Raw genomic sequence first — 16,688 nt, forward strand, 5'->3', positions numbered from 1 at the left:
CTAGAACATTAAAACATATATCTAGCACCGACTTACATGTTCTGACTCGAGGGTAGTTGTGTGCCAACAAAAAACGCTCCACCCAGTTCTCCATGTTTTGGAGTACCCAGCTATGAGCTAGCTTATTGCGAGGTGTTTGCATTGCCAGCCAATCTAAGCACTGAGAAGGATTATATTCAATAACCTAATCAAACAGAAGAGAACACGTCTTAATTGTCTTAATAACCTAAAACACAATTTGAACTCTTCCAATAGATAGTGCAACTGTCAGTATTCAATTACGAAAAGAACTTTCAATTGCTTGTAACTCTGCAATTACACACTTAATTCATACCGAAACCAAAATATATTGTGAATAATTGTGTGCTTCAATATAGCTATTAAATCAACCATAACATTTCTGAAAAAAAAACAAATTCAGTTCTCCAAATTCCATACTTTGAAAATTAAACACCTTAAAATTTACAATTTTGCAATACATTTTACCAAATTAGTTGTTTACTCATACCTCCCAAATTCTTTGAAGAATGCAAGATGCAAATGGAGGCATTCCAGGTGGTCCGCCAGCAAACTCCATCAACATAGAAAGCAGTTTAAAGAAAGGCTGTGCAGCCTAGAAATAATATGAAGTATACAGTGTTTATAGATGAATAATGCATTTGATTAAAAGATCCCTTTGCTGCAAAACTTAAGTGACCAGGAGACTGTTTTACTCTCAATACCTCAGCATTCTCAGGCACTCAAGAATCTGAACCACATAAATATGGAAAATTCAATCTGTGATCTATGGGACATTTGTTCATTTTAGTCAGACTGGTGGGAGGGCATTACAATTGACCTCAAGAAAAGCCTGAATTAAGATGTGAAAAACCGGACTAAGTATTAATTTGCTATTTAGATCACATATTCAAAATTGAATGTTGGGTGACATCAAGGCCTGGTTTAGCTTGCTGCCGTACTATATTAAAAGAGCTCACAATGTGTGTACATAAAATCCACTCGGGCAAGGACTGAAAGGCTAGTAGCACACAAGAGGCCTACAGATTATATTCAATAATACAGGCCTTCAGGAAAAACAGTATACTTGACGAATAAAACATAAGATGCTGTGAAAAAGCTGCAGCACTTTTTCTCAAAGTCAATAAATACAACAATACAACAGACATACCTCAGGAGTCAGCTTTGCTATTGATGTGAATAGCATGGACACAATCTAAACACACAAAGAGAGAACGGTATTTAAAAACATTTGTAAATTTCTCCCCCAGCCATATAACAAATATCTATTCAAATAAAAGCAGTGGTCCCAAATATGCATACGTGTTCTGAAAGGCGATTGTTGTAACGGCAGAGGCTGAAGATCAAATTGCATGTCTGTCTGATGTTAATACCATCTCGGATATGTTGAAACAAAAATGGGAAACCCTGAGAAAAACAACCAGAAATAACAACTATCAGAAAAGGTCAATAAATAGGCAGCATCCAGTGACAGCAGCAAAATTTCAAATAACTACCAATGAATAAAGCATTTTTGACACATGTCCTAAAATGCACATCTTGAGACAAAAACAAATATAATAAAGACCCATTTTCAGTACAGGGTCAACACAATATAAAGATCAAGTAAGTCTCCTAGAAATCGCTTATTATTTACATCATTTAAAATGTGAAAACATATTTCATTATATAGATGATGCTAACATGCACATTTTAATATTTATTAGCCCAAATGTGAAACTGACAAACCTTTGCACAGTAGATCTAATAAAAGAACATTTTAAGGATGAAATTTGGCCAGTCTACTGGCTGGAGAGGCAGTGACAACCTAGCTGCAGTCTTTTCTGGGAACACTGTTGGAACAGAATTCCAATTGCAGGCTGCCATCATTACTAAATTCTGCAGGGGAATATTTTTGGCCAAAAAAACCCCTAAATAGCGGATGTCTCTGTTAGGAGAACAGAGGCCAGAAAAGGTACCCACTGCAGATATTGCTATCATCCAGATGCTAAAGATCATCCCTGGAGCTCCAGGATGTGATCACTGGTCACATTGATTAGATCAGCTCACTGTAAAGGGCAGGAAAGTGACATCCTATGGATCTTTTGCTCGTTTCCAGCAGGTATGGCGATGGGACAAGGCCTGTAACTGATTACTTAGGGACATTAATTGTCCTCTGAGAGGAAATGCTATTCTTGACTGCTCCACCCAGACTTAATCGCAACTAAGTCTGGAAAGTGATGTGCTTTCTATTACACATATTCCCACCCCATTATACTGTACTCCACATCCCAGCTTCTCCTGCCGAGGATGCATTAGGTGTGCACAAGTTTTGCCCGAAGTTCTCAGGGAACAATACAACATTAAAAAGAATTTCATTTGATCCCATCCTTCTATTAGTTAGTAAATGAAAGAAAGTTTTTTTTTCAATGAACAGGAGGGACAACTTTTAAACAGAATGTTTTAATGGTAGTATGAATTAATTTGGAAAATCTAGACAATACATCCAACATTTCTTTATCAACTGTCAAAATTATTTAGAGTTGTATGATGATCACTAGGAAATCAGTTTTCAGCCATGACGTTATGCAGTAATAACATTTGATAGGTATTTGATGCAGTAAAGGACAAGATGATATTACTGTTTGTTTTTAAATAAAAAGCAGTTGGAAAGAGAGCACGAGACAAGACTTGGGGGCAAGATCTAATGGTATTAATTACCTTGTATTTGTTAATCAGTAAATTAGGGCACTGGTTAGGGCAAAGAAAGATCATAAGATTAAAGTATTAAATTCACTTACTGTATTCAATTATTTAAAACTACAAACAACCATTGAATGATAGTCCAAAACATGAACACTAAATAGTTAAGTTAAAAATCACACAACACCAAGTTATAGTCCAACAGGTTTATTTGGAAGCACTAAGTTTTGCAGCACTGCTCCTTCAACGGGTAGATGTGCAGCAGGACCATAAGATACAGAATTATAGGAAAAGCTTACAGTGTCATGTGGCTGAAATATATTAAACAAACTTAGATTAAGTCTTTCACTTTTTAGAATGGTTTTGCTAGTTTAGGTTCATTAATATGTAATTTAATTTATTTTAATTTAATTAAACTTGTACTTGCAGAATTACACCTTATTTTGCTCAAAAACTGCATCATCCATGTAAAATTCTGTAAATCCCAAATTACAAATAGAATCAGTGTGACCCAACATTGGGACACAGATAGACTTTAACGTCACACCTTCAATATATTATTTGAGCTGAGATGGTACCTATTGTTAAAAGCTTTTTTGAGAATGTAACTTTAACAAACTTCTGGGATTTACATATGAAGGAACCGAAACATGATTGTTCTAAAAGATCAAAGCTAAATTTGTTTAATATGACACTTTATGACACTGCACTCTTGCTATAAATTCTGTGTCGTATGTTTCTGCTCCACAAACACCTGATGAAGAAGCAGCACTTCGAAAGCTAACGCCTCCAAGTAAACCTGTTGGACTATAACCTGGCATTGTGCGATTTGCTTGAATTTGACTTGTGCCATGAGATTTCATTGGGGCCACAGTCAAATGTTAAGGTCACTAAGGATGATTCCCTCACGACTCTCTCTTACTGTGCTGCTAATGGGAAAGGACAAACATGGATTGTTATGCTGTCGTCTGGTTGCTGTTTGTAAGCTATGATTCCATGAATCTAGTTCCAGAGACAGGTCTCCTTATTTGAACACTCGGCCACGGATATTGCACTCCAAGGTCTTTGGTCAACAACACAGGAGCAGAATTAAGCTACGTGGCTCAACGGAACTGCTCCAACAACTGATCATGGCTGAAAGGTTTCTCAGACCCATTCTCCTCCTTTAACCTTTGATCCCCTTACTAATCAAGGGCCTATCACTGTCTTAAATACATTCAATGATTTGGTCAACACAGCATTACATAGATTCACCACCCTCTGGCTAAAGAAATTCCTCCTCACCACAGTTCCAAAGGGTTGTCCCTTCAATCTGAGGCTGTGCCCCCAGGTTCTAGTTTCTCATATTAGTGGAAGTATCTCTATTTCTACTCTGGGCAGGACTCCGTATTCCGTGAGATCCTCCCCAAACCTCACCTCAGCCTTCTAAAACTTCATCAAGTAGAGTCAAGAGTCCCCAATCATTTCTCATATGACAAGCCCTTTATCCCTGCAATCCTTCTAGCAAACCTCCTCCGAATCCCCTCTACTGCCAACAAATCCTTTTTAAGATTTGAGACCCAAAACTGCTCTCAATATTCCAAATTCAATCTGATCAGAGCCTTATAGAGCCTCAGCAGCACATCCCTGCTTTAGTATTCCACCCCTCATGAAATGAATAGTCGCATTGCATTCACATTCCTAAATGCCAAATGAACCTGCATGTTAACATTAAGAGAATCCTGAGCTAAGACTCCCAAGTCCCTTTGCGCTTCAGACTTCCAAAGCCTTTCCTCATTTAGAAATGAGTGTACACTTCTATTGTTCCTAATAAAATGCATAACTTCACACTTTCCCACATAGTATTCCATCTGTCATTTCTTTGCCCACTCTCCTACCCTGTCCAAGTTACGTCTGCAGTCTCCTCACTACTACCAGTCCCTCCACTTATCGGCGTCTTACCTGCAAACCTAGCAACATTATCCTCAGTCCCTTTGTCCAAATCATTAATGTCTAACATAAGCAATGGTGGTCTCAACATTGACCTCTATTGCTGTCACTGGCTGCCATCCTGAAAAAGTCTCCTTTATCTCCACTGTCTGCCTTCTGTTAGTCAGCTAATCTTCCATCCATGCCAGAGGTTGATAAACTAACTAGTTTGGTGTCACAAGGATCACTGCTGGAAGCTTCGATTATTTAGAATCCATATTGATAACCCAGATGAAGAAACTAACCTTACAAAAGGAAAGTTTGCTGGTGACAAAGATTGGTAGGAAAGCAAACAATTAGCAAGGAGATACAGACAGATTAAATAAGCAGATATTAAATAAGTCCATTGGTACAATCAACATGTGGATGAAGACAGTTAGCATACTATCTGCTTGCACGTGCTACTTCGCTTCACATTTTCTGCCCACAAAGCCAGTTAGCAGCATTTAATAAAAAAGCCAAAGTACAAGTTTCTCTTCATTAAGAGCATGTCTGTTTGCCAAGATCTCCTTATAATAGCACATTGAAAGTTTAGCCCTATTCATCTAAGCTAAAGTTTCAGAGAAGGTTTGGTCTTCAGAGATGCAGTGTGTAGGCCCAAACTTCCAGCTCTGGGAAAATGGCTCAATTTCCATTTAAATACCTCAGGAAAACTGAAAGTTAAAGCAGTAAACACTGACAAACTATCTGGAGTGGAGCCCAAGGACAAACTGATAATTAAACGTCACCTTTTTACAAATTCTGTTACAGCACAGAAACAGACCCTACAGTCCAACTCGTGAATGCGATCAGATATCCTAACCTACCATAAGTATTTTAAAGAATTCTTTCCAGAATCATAGAGCTGTTTGGTTAACATACGGTGGGCGGTGGGTGGCACAGTGGTTAGCACTGCTGCCTCACAGCGCCAGAGACCCGGGTTCAATTCCCGCCTCAGGTGACTGTATGGAGTTTGCACATTCTCCCAGCGTCTGCGTGGGTTCCCTCTGGGTGCTCCGGTTTCCAACCACAGTCCAAAAATGTGCAGGTTAGGTGAACTGGTCATGCTAAATTGCCCGTAGTGTTAGGTGAAGGGGTAAATGTAGGGGAATAGGTCTGGGTGGGTCGCGCTTCGGTGGGTCGGTGTGGACTTGTTAAGCCGAAGGGCCTGTTTCCACACTAAGTAATCTAAAAAAAATGCGTGGGGATAAAAGTTTTACAGTAGTTTATTATATTTCTCAACAGGCTTGTTAAACAATGGGGTTTTCTTTGAAACTGTTATCGGGATCAAAAAATGGGAATAATTCAGATTACTACAAAACTTGAATTGGAAAACTGACTTGCATAACCAGATCCGGAGATAGAAAATTAAGGCAATTGTTGCAGGATTCCAATGCATACAGCTCACAAATACATAAGCAACAATATCATTGAGTTTTAAACAATTGAACATTTACAATTTCCTGTTTAATTCTGTAACATGAATGAAGAATAGGTTTTTGGCGCAATCCTATGCTGTCATTGAAATCTTATGCAAGGATTTTTAAAAGAAATAAAGAAATATATATCACCAGTTCTATGTCTATTGACGATACCTTGCCTCCTGTCAAGGCAGCCATGTCATTCTGTGACAACGTAAGGTGCCTATTTTAAAAAAGACAGAATTAGAGAGTAGAACTATTACAGTTGAATACAGAATGTTAATACTGGGATATAACGCAAGTGTGTATACTTTAGTATTATAAATCTCCATTTCTTGATAAATAAAATGTTACATTTTATAAAATTAAATTTAAAAGGTTGGACTTATTACTTTACTTTCAAATTCAAATGACTGCACTTGCAAACAGAAACACCACTGAATTTACAGCTCATATATAAATTACCTATCCATAGCAATTTAATAAATACAGCTACTTTTAAAAAATCCTCGAAACAAAGTTATTTAAAACAAACAGTTCATTTTTAAAATGGTTAAATATGTGCAAATAAAAAGACCAACACTGTCATAATTCTAAAATATAAAACAAATACTTCACTAGATACGTTTGCAAGGCTGTGGGGAAGGAACAGACAAACAGAAGTCATTGGAAAGCTCTTGCTCTATGTGTCTACTATGCTTACACCTTACCTTTCAGATCGAGACTGTTCTACTAGAAGTGCAATCAAGGCTATCATCTTCTCTAGTGCTGCAGGGCGGTATTTCTCTTCTGTTAAAGATAAAATATCTTCCTCCTCCTCTTCTTCCTCACCCTCTTCTTCAGACAATACCTCAACTTGTGGCTGGGGAAACTGCTAAACAAAAAATCAAATATGTAAAAATATAAATGGCAAAGATTAGTTATTTACAAATTGTCATTAAGAAGAATCATCTCTTCCCTGAGCCTGTAACTAATCATTAAAGCAATTTTTTGTATAACTTACTTAAAGGAATCACTGCAGTCAACTACAATGCATGAGCAAATGTTTTAGCACCATCTTATGTGCTGTAAAGAACAAACTAATTCAAAATGAAATATAACTTCAAAAGTGATGGCAAAACTGATTCTAAACACTCAAAAGAAACTCAACAAAATGTAAAATTAAAAACATAATGTTGGTAACTATAGCAAATTAGATTACGTGGCTACCATAGTTTAGAACAAAACTATCATAACTTAGAGAAACTGCTACACAATATTACATTATGAAGTTCAATTTTATTGCGAATGATTGAAAATTTCTTACATTCTCTGGTCCCTTTGTTCCCATGTAAAAATGTACCATTGTCGATATAGCTTGCAATGACAAAAGAAACTGGCTCTGAAACAAATAAACAACAGTAGAGTTATGTGAAAAAATGGAGTGAAACATTTAATTACTCCTCCCTTTAAAACTCCAAAGAATGAATATCTGTTTAAGTTACCTCTTCCTCTCCCATTTTTGCAAACTCAAACAAGAATGCAAAATATTCAGTGAGATGCTTGCTGTGAGGTTTGACTCCATGTTCCATAATAGACAACAGCGTCTTCACAAACCTAGTTACACATGAACGGCTTCCAATATCTTCAACTGGACCATCCATGTCATCAGAGCTACAAAGGCAGAGATCAAGGTATATCAAATACATTGTCCAAATCAGTGTAAAGTATTCAAACACAATAAAATCTTAAATACGGCAACAACTTTATAATTGCATCTAAACTTCTAAAATTAAAGATTTGAACCCTTTAAAAATATTCACCTGAAAATGGAACCTCATAATTAATCACAAAATTGGTGTGATTTTCCACTTAACTGTTAAACTAGATTGAGACTCAATTGATCTGAGACAGTCATTGCACATAAATGTTTTCACTTATCCAAATATAATTTATATTTGTAAAGTAGTTCTACAAATTATTTGGTGAACTCAAAATAAATTGTATGAGGAGAATAAGAGTCCTTGACATTACGGTCGCATTTGACCAAGTATGGCACCAAGGAGCCCAAGCAAAACTGAAATGAACGGGTATTGGGTGCGAACTCTTTGCTGGTTCAAGATATACCTGATGCATAGGATGATGATTGTGGTTGCTGGAGGTCAGTCATTGCTGTAGGACTTCCACAGGGTAGTGCTGTCAGCCCAAACATCTTTATATGTTTCACCTACAACCTTCCCTCCACTATATGGTCAAAAGTGGGAATGTTCAGCACCATTCACAAATCCTCAGATACTGAAACAATCCATATTCAAATGCAACAAGATCTTGACAATATCCAGGCATAGGCTAACAAGTAACATTCACATCACACAAATGCCAGGCAATGACATCTTCAATAAGAGAAAAATCTAACTACCACCTCTTGGCAATACTGAATTTCCCACTATCAACATCCTGGGGGTTACAAGTGACCCAAAACTCAACTGAACTTGCCATATAAACACAGCAGCTTTAACAATAGTAGGTCAGAGGTAAGGAATAAGGCAGCGGGTAACTCACCTCCTAATTCATCAAGGCTGTCCTCATCTATAAGGCACAAGGCAGGATTGTGATGGAATGTTCCTCACTTGCCTAGGATGAAAATGCTTGATACCATCCAGGACAAAGCAGTCACTTGACTGGCACCACATCCACAGCCACTACTGACGCTCACCAGAAACAATGTGTACTATCAACTGCAGAAATTCACCAAAGATCTAAAGCACCTTCTAGACCCATGGTCACTTCCACCTAGAAGGACAAGGGGAGCAGATACATGGGAACAGCACTATCTGCAAGTTCTCCCCTCCAAGTCATTCATCACTGTGGCTTGGAAATATTTCACCATTCATTAACTGCAAATGGAATTCTTTATCTAAGGGCATAGTAGGTCCACCTACAATACATGGACTACAACAGCTCAAGAAGGCAGCTCACCACCATCCTCTGTAGCTCAGTGGTTAGCACTGCTGCCTCACAGCATCAGGGGCCTAGGTTTGATTCCAGTCTCGGGTGACTATCTGTGTGGAGTTTGCACATTCTCCCAGTGTTTGTGTGGGTGTCCTCTGGCTGCTCCGGTTTCCTTCCACAGTCCAAAGATGTGCAGGTCAGGTGAATTGGCCATGCTAAATTGTCCATAGCGTGACATACATTAGTCAGAGAGAAATGGGTCTGTGTGGGTTACTTTTCGGAGGGTCGGTGTGGACTTGTTGGGTCGAAGGGCCTTTTTCCACACTGTAGGGAATCTAATCTAATCTTTCAAGAGCAACTAGGAAGGGCATGACATGTTGGCCAACCAGCCAGCAACATCCATGAGCCATTAGTGAAAAAAAAATCACTTTCTGCCATATTTGATCATAGGATGTGGACAATGCTGGTTAAGCAGCATTTATTACTGATTGGGGGTTAAAAGTCAACTACAAGCCGTGGGCCTGCAGTTAAAGGGAGGCCAAACTAGGTAAGGATTGCAGTTTCTTTCTCCAGAGGACTTCAGTGAACCAACAATTGAAAATGGTTTCAGGCTCATCATTAGACTCTTAACTCCAGATTTTTTATTGCATTAAAACTTCAACATCTGCCATACATGAGATTTGAACAAGGGTCAGAACCCAGAACTTTCCCTTAGATCTTTCGATTAATAGTCTTGTGATAATGCCAATACTTTTCCTTTCAATACAAACTTATGTAAGACAAGATTAGTGACATTAAGAAAGTTAGCACTGCTTTCACAATACTTATTAATATACATAATTGAAGATGGAAAATCAATTCACATTTGGCAAGCAACAAATACTTGAGTAGATTCCTGTAGCTTCATTTTTCATGAAAAGAAAACATTTCCAATATTCAAATAATACCTTTTAAAAAAAAACAGAAACGTGCTAAACCTGACAGCAGGAATAACCACTTCTATTAACTACAAAATTTCACAACAAAAATTACAGATGGAGGCAAATATGAGCAACCAGACCTTATCTGAATAGTCAAAGCCTAAAAGAAAGTTTTCCACTGACTTTACAAGGCTAAATGTGATACCACTTCCCAAAATACAAAAGATGTAGCATGATCGATCAGGTTCTGACTATTAAACACATCTAGTAGCGTTTTCATTTTGCTTGAATCTTACCAATGTAGTATAAAACTCTGTGTTAATTACTGATGGGGAGAATCAAACATGCAACACTGCTTTGATCTGTTAAATAATGTGAAAGCAGTAAAGCCTATTGTTTCCTTCTGTTCTATAGAGTCATAGAGTCCTACAACACAGAGACAGGCCCTTAGGCACAAACTGGTCCATGCCGACCAAAATGTCCATCCACACTAATGCCATTTCCCTGCACTTAACGTGTATCATCCTAATCCTTTCCTACTCATGTATTTATCCAAATGCCTTTTAAATGTTGTTAATGCACCCACCTCAACCACTTCCACTGACAGCTCATTCCATAAGCGATCCACCCTATGTACAAAAAGCTGCCTCTCAGGTTCCCTTTTATTCTTTCCCCTCTAACCTTAAACTGATGCCCTCTAGTCCTCAACTCCCCAACCCTAGGAAAAAGACGGAGTGCATTCACCCTATCCATGCCTCTCATGATCTTGTACACCTCTATATGATTCCCCTCAGTCTCCTACACTTTAAAGAAAAAAATCCTAGATTGTCCAACCTCTCCCTATAACTCAGACCTTTGAGTCCAGGCAACATCTTTGTAAATTTCTTCTGTACTCATTCCAGTTTCATAACATCCTTCCTATGGCAAGGTGACCAAAACTGAACACAATACTCCAGTGCAGCCTCACCAATGAACCTGTACAACTGCAGCAGAACTTTCCAACTTCTATTACTCAATGCCCTGACTAATGAAGGCCAGGGTGCCTTCTTCGTTGACCTGTCTACTTGCGACTCCACTTTCTGAGAACCATACACCTGAACTCCACGGTCCCTCTGTCCCACTACACTCCTCAAAGGCCCTACCATTCACCAGGAAACTCCTACCTTGATTTGCCTTTCCAAAATGCAAGACCTCACACTTATCTATATTCAATTCTATTTGTCATTTCATGTCCTGCTGCAATTTCTGATAATCTCCCTCATGTCCACGATATTGCCTATTTTAGTGTCACCTGCAAACTTACTAATCATGCCTTGTACATTTTCATCGTTAATATGACATTTTCCTGCTGGACCTTATCCATAGTTTTAATCCCCCTCAGAAAAACCAAACACCACAACACAAGCAAGTAGGTGAAATCTACAAAAATAAGGATATGCTAGCTTTGCTGAAAAGCTTCTATCTCATGAGATGGTGAGATTGTAACTTTGTGTTAAAGCATCCTGGGATATAGTTCAGGGGCTTATACTACAAATGATAGTAAGACTTGAGAGGTGCAAGATTTGCGAACATCCGTATTTTCTGGACCCTCTTTTCAGCCGCCTTCTCTTTCAATTTCTCCTTGCTTCTTTCAATGGCCCTCTAACTATTCAACCATCCAGAGGTTTCACAATCTTCCAGTCACCCATGTTAATGTACACCATATTCATGGCTCACTCGCAGTTTGATTTGAAGCAGAAATATGGATGCATAGGGGATCCAGACTTGGAGTCCAAGTCATCATGAAGTAGGTCTTAGGGTAGCAGAGATCTTTGGGAGCAGACTGTCAACCATGTGATGCACATACCTGAGGCTTCACAAATGTAACTGGCTTTCTAGTAAGTTTATGCTGATGCAATTAGCACGCACCAAAACATCATTCCACAAATGAGATGTTGAGGATTTTAAAGTGTACTTCCATTCTTAAGACAGACAAGTAATAACTGAGAATTTCAGGTAGGGGATATCTGCAAGATGCTTTCTATTTTAAAAATGTGTTGCAACCACTCTTCCACAAAAATAATTCAGTAAGAATTACTTTTAATGCTGATTTTTTTTTAAATGCAATGGTCCTCTCATGATTTTAAAACAAAGCAGCTTGACAAAGATCAGTTTTATATAGCAAATTTGCTCCCCCCACCCCTGAGACAAAATAATAAATAATCGATTGGCTTGCCTAGGGCTAGAGAATACATCTTGCCCAATGTGGTAGAAGATTCAAAGCTCTTAGCCCATTTTATGTGCAGAGAAGAAACCAATATTAAAATGGCAGCATTAAAATTTAAGTTAAAAAATTAGATTAGATTAGATTAGATTACTTACAGTGTGGAAACAGGCCCTTCGGCCCAACAAGTCCACACCGCCCCGCCGAAGCGTAACCCACCCATACCCCTTCATCTACATCTACCACTACCTAACACTACGGGCAATTTAGCATGGCCAATTCACCTGACCTGCACATCTTTTGGACTGTGGGAGGAAACCGGAGCACCCGGAGGAAACCCACGCAGACACGGGGAGAATGCGTAAACTCCACACAGTCAGTCGCCTGAGGCGGGAACTGGCGCCATTAACACTGAGTCAGAGTCAGTTAAGTCAAGCAAAGCCAGTCACTGAAATGGGATAGTTGCTTGTTTATGAAGCACTGTGAAGACAAGTTGTATCAACTGAATTAAGTCAGATTATTATTGTTCTATATGTTTGCTATATGTACAATAAAGCAACTTAATGATTCAACCAAATCTCACCTCATCTAGTGTCAAGTGCCCCACTGGAGAGATGGAATAAATAAAAATGTATAAGACACTATGGTTCAAGACACAAATTGGGATCAATTATCACAACCTTCAGGTCACATTTCTGTGAAAGTTTAGGCAGAGTGAATAAATTCTAATAAAAGTAAAGCATTTACAAAACAGACAGATGCTACTGAACCACAAGCAAAAAGGTCCATTTTGCAGATTCTAATAAATATTAGCTAAACTTGGGTAATCAGAATCAAATTATTTTCTGTCATCTCTAAGGATTCTCTCATTTTCTAAGGATTGAAGAAATTGATCGGAAAGATTGGATTGTGTTGAAAAATCTTTTGCTCCATGACACAGGTCCATAATCTTTTCTGAGGAACAAAATCAGAGTAAACTTTGATTGCAGAACCATAAATGGATTCACATCTGAATATTCCACAAAATAAAAAGCAACTTTGCACTCAACAGGTACAAAAGAAAGAAAATAAACACCCAATTTTGATGATGGCATTAATGTCTTTCTTAGGGTTTGAATTATGGAGTAGCGAGTAGTTGTTGCAGCAAATGGCAGTTTATTTTTAAAATCATTTATCTTTAGACCAGGAATTAGTATTGAGTTCTAGCTATTGTCTGTTGGAGTACATGAACAATTCATTCTCAAAACTGACACTATACATTATCACTGTGACACGCAACTGCTGTGATCACTTTCAGACCTAAAACTGGAGACTTTGAAGTGAAATCCTGTAGGAAGAACATGTTCCATGAGGGAAAAGATGGAGATGTCACAAAATTCAACTTCACAATAAGGCAGAAGATCAGGTTTACAAAATGAAAAAGATATGCAAATGGGAATTAATTAATTGTTAGACTCTGAACTCTCAGCAAGATGCTAGCACATTTCTTAATTATCAGATAGTCTAGAAATTTTTATTTTTAACTCTGATTTGGTATTTACATGGAATAGATTCTCATAAAAGCTGGCAGCACTGTATGAAAGAACCAGGTGAAAACCTGATGATTCACAAGATCTTTACCCATAAAGAAAACCATCTGATCATTCTCAATCTATCCACCAGCGTGCTAGCATCTCTCCCAGTGCAGCACCTAATTAATGAACTCTTCCAGTATTATCATCTCCACTTTGTAAGTGAAAATCTTGGGCAAAATGTTGGACGAATATGAGGACATTCAGCCTTTAACAATTTTGACTTGTGATTAAAACCCACTCTCTCAAATCCATCCTCAGCATATTTACCATCTCTTCCAAACTACAATCAGTTCTGAAGAAGGTTCACTGGACCTGAAAAGCTGACTTTGCTTTCTCTCCATAGATGCTGCCGGATCTACTGAGTTTTGGCCCAACAATTTGCGTTTGTATACAATTTGAACATGTATGTTTGAACATTGTTCTGCATATACGTAGAGTGAACTTTAGTGCCAAATGATAGGTAGGAAGTAAAAAACAATTTAATGTCAAACCTGACCCAACACAGAAGAGCAACTAATCTACTTTTAGGAAAAGAGTTTGTCAGTATGGTTTCTTTACCTGAAGAGAATTTCTTTTAAAATTAAGAGTCTGAACATTTGGTAACTACCTTAGTTTTAAATTTCTAGTCCATACAGCCTATTGTGTGGAACTTTTACAATGTGCCTTTGTAAGTCATGGTAGACCATGTGGAGCTTACTAATTCCACTGGTGTTGCAACTTCCTCCAAAAAATCAAGAATGATGGTCACATAAGACCTTCACTGCTTGAAGCTATATCAAAATGATATGTCCCAATCATTCTCCTCTGTTTTTGCTATGCTCTGCTAACCATCATAAAGTGAGAAATGGGCTTGTTCATTAATGACTGGTGCTGAACATTCTGCATTGAAGACTACTTCAATATCTGAGGAGTCAATGTCCAGATGGAGCAAAACCTGGAGTGATAAATAACATGTGGCATTCACACCACACAAGTGCCATTCAATCAGAATCTAGCCATCACCTCTTGACATTCAATGAAATTTCTATTATTGTTCCCCGACTATCAATATCCTGGGCTTACTAGTGACCACAAAATGAACAGGATCAGCCATATAAATACTATTGCTCAAGAACAGAACAGAGTCTGGAAATTCTGTAGCAAGTAACTCATCTCCTGAGTTTTCAAAGTCTGTCCAAAGCATAAGGATAAAATAATCTTGCCTTGAGCAAGCTCTAAAAACTTAAAATAAGCTTGATATCAGATAAGACAAAGCAACCAACTTGATTAGCATTCCATTAATTGCCTTCAACATTCACTCCCTCGATCATTGATGCACAATGGCAGGAGTGAGTATTATCTACAAGATACACTGTAGCAAATCACCAAGGCTGCTTCATCAGCATTTCTCAAACCCATAACCTTTATAAAACGGTAAGTGCAGCAAATGCATGAGAACAACATTAGAGTGTTTCTCTCCAAGATATGCACTATCCTCATTTGGAAGCAAACTGCCACTTCTTTATATACTAGTGTCAAAATCCTGGAACAACCCCCCCCACCCCCCTTCTCTCTAACAATGCTGCGAGTGTACCTAAACCTTATTGGACAATTTGGGATGGGCAATAAATGTGAATGAATAAAGTTGCTGTAAATATAAATGGCTGGATTTAATTTGAGATAGAGAAGAGTCTGGGGGCAATTTATTCACACAGGGGATGGACAGTGTCTGGGACAGGCTGCCAGAGGCAGTGGTGGAGGCAAGTATAATTTCGACATTTAAGATACATTTGGACAGGTACATGGATAGGACATGGAGGGGTATGGGCCAAATATGGGACTAGTTTAATTGTGAAAACTGAGCAGCATGGAAAAGCGGAGTTGAAGGGTCTGTTTCCATTCTGTAAACCTCGATGACTACTTACCAGATTACTGTGCATGTAACCCAAACTTACTCATGATAATTAAGAAAAATGCTGAACTTTATAAAATAGAAATTAACAAATTCACCATACAATACTATGACATGAGCACTGCTGTACCAATACTTATTTATAGATTATAATTGGGCTGGCACAAGCAATAGAATATTAAAATCACATGCCACATACTTCTCAGAGGTACAGGATTCTTATAGAAAGAAACCAACTGGCTCATTGCGTCTCCACCAGCTCTCCAAATGGGGAAATTATAGTAGTTTTGTGTTTACTTACATAAATTTACCAATCTCACACCAGGACTGGTAAATGGATACAGGTTTTGTCTATTTGAAAACCTGTTACAGGATTACTCAGGATGACACGGTGGCTCAGTGGTTAGCACTGCTGCCTCAGCACCAGGAACCTATGTTCACTTCCAGCCTTGGGCAACTGACTATGTGCAGTTTGCACATTCTCCCCTGTGTTTGCGTGGGCTTCCTCAGTGTGGTCTGGTTTCCTCTCAGTCCAAAGATGTGCAGGTCAAGTGAACTGGCCATGATTAATTGCCCACAGTATTCGAGGGTGTGTAGGTTAGGTGCATTCGTCAGGGGAAATGGAGGGGAACATTCTGGGTGGGTGGGTTACTCTTCGAAGGGTCAGTGTGGACTTGTTGGGCCAAATAACTGTTTCCACACTGTAGGGATGCTATGATTCTATTCTATGATAAATAGACATGTTACAAAAGTTCAACAACTATTTTTAAAGGAAAACACAGCAACATTTCTTCACACTACATGCTGCAAGTTAGACTAACAATGGCTGCTAATCACATACTCCACACCCTGGTTACTTGATCATTGGCATGTTTCCTTCTAAACGGATATCATGACATCCCCTTTCTCCAAGATAAAATCACACACATTAATTAAAATACATATGCATTAGAATTGTTGTGAAAATAATAACTGAAGAACTTGAGACTTTTGAATGCCTTTGTAATATTGACTTGTCAGTGTGTTGTTACAAATTGTACAAACTGATGATTGTGGAATACACACCATAGAAACAATTTCACTGAGTTTATCTGAATATAT

General features: G+C 38.3%; 1 protein-coding gene across 4 annotated transcripts in view; it reads right to left on the reverse strand.

The window, feature by feature from the left end:
• usp34 (ubiquitin specific peptidase 34) overlaps positions 1-16,688 on the reverse strand; it is a 367,536-nt gene that overhangs the window by 60,054 nt on the left and 290,794 nt on the right. For 2 of the 4 annotated variants that reach the window (XM_072581001.1, XM_072581004.1), the window contains 8 exons: positions 7,553-7,721; positions 7,375-7,449; positions 6,779-6,942; positions 6,219-6,291; positions 1,321-1,425; positions 1,169-1,213; positions 509-613; positions 37-184 (listed from right to left, as the gene is read on the reverse strand). In XM_072581001.1, coding sequence (XP_072437102.1) covers positions 37-184; positions 509-613; positions 1,169-1,213; positions 1,321-1,425; positions 6,219-6,291; positions 6,779-6,942; positions 7,375-7,449; positions 7,553-7,721 — 884 coding nt within the window. The remainder of the gene's footprint in view (positions 1-36; positions 185-508; positions 614-1,168; positions 1,214-1,320; positions 1,426-6,218; positions 6,292-6,778; positions 6,943-7,374; positions 7,450-7,552; positions 7,722-16,688) is intronic. The other 2 variants (XM_072581002.1, XM_072581003.1) reach the window with 2 other exon arrangements.

This window comes from Chiloscyllium punctatum, chromosome 11, assembly GCF_047496795.1.
Source record: "Chiloscyllium punctatum isolate Juve2018m chromosome 11, sChiPun1.3, whole genome shotgun sequence".
NCBI lineage: Eukaryota > Metazoa > Chordata > Chondrichthyes > Orectolobiformes > Hemiscylliidae > Chiloscyllium > Chiloscyllium punctatum.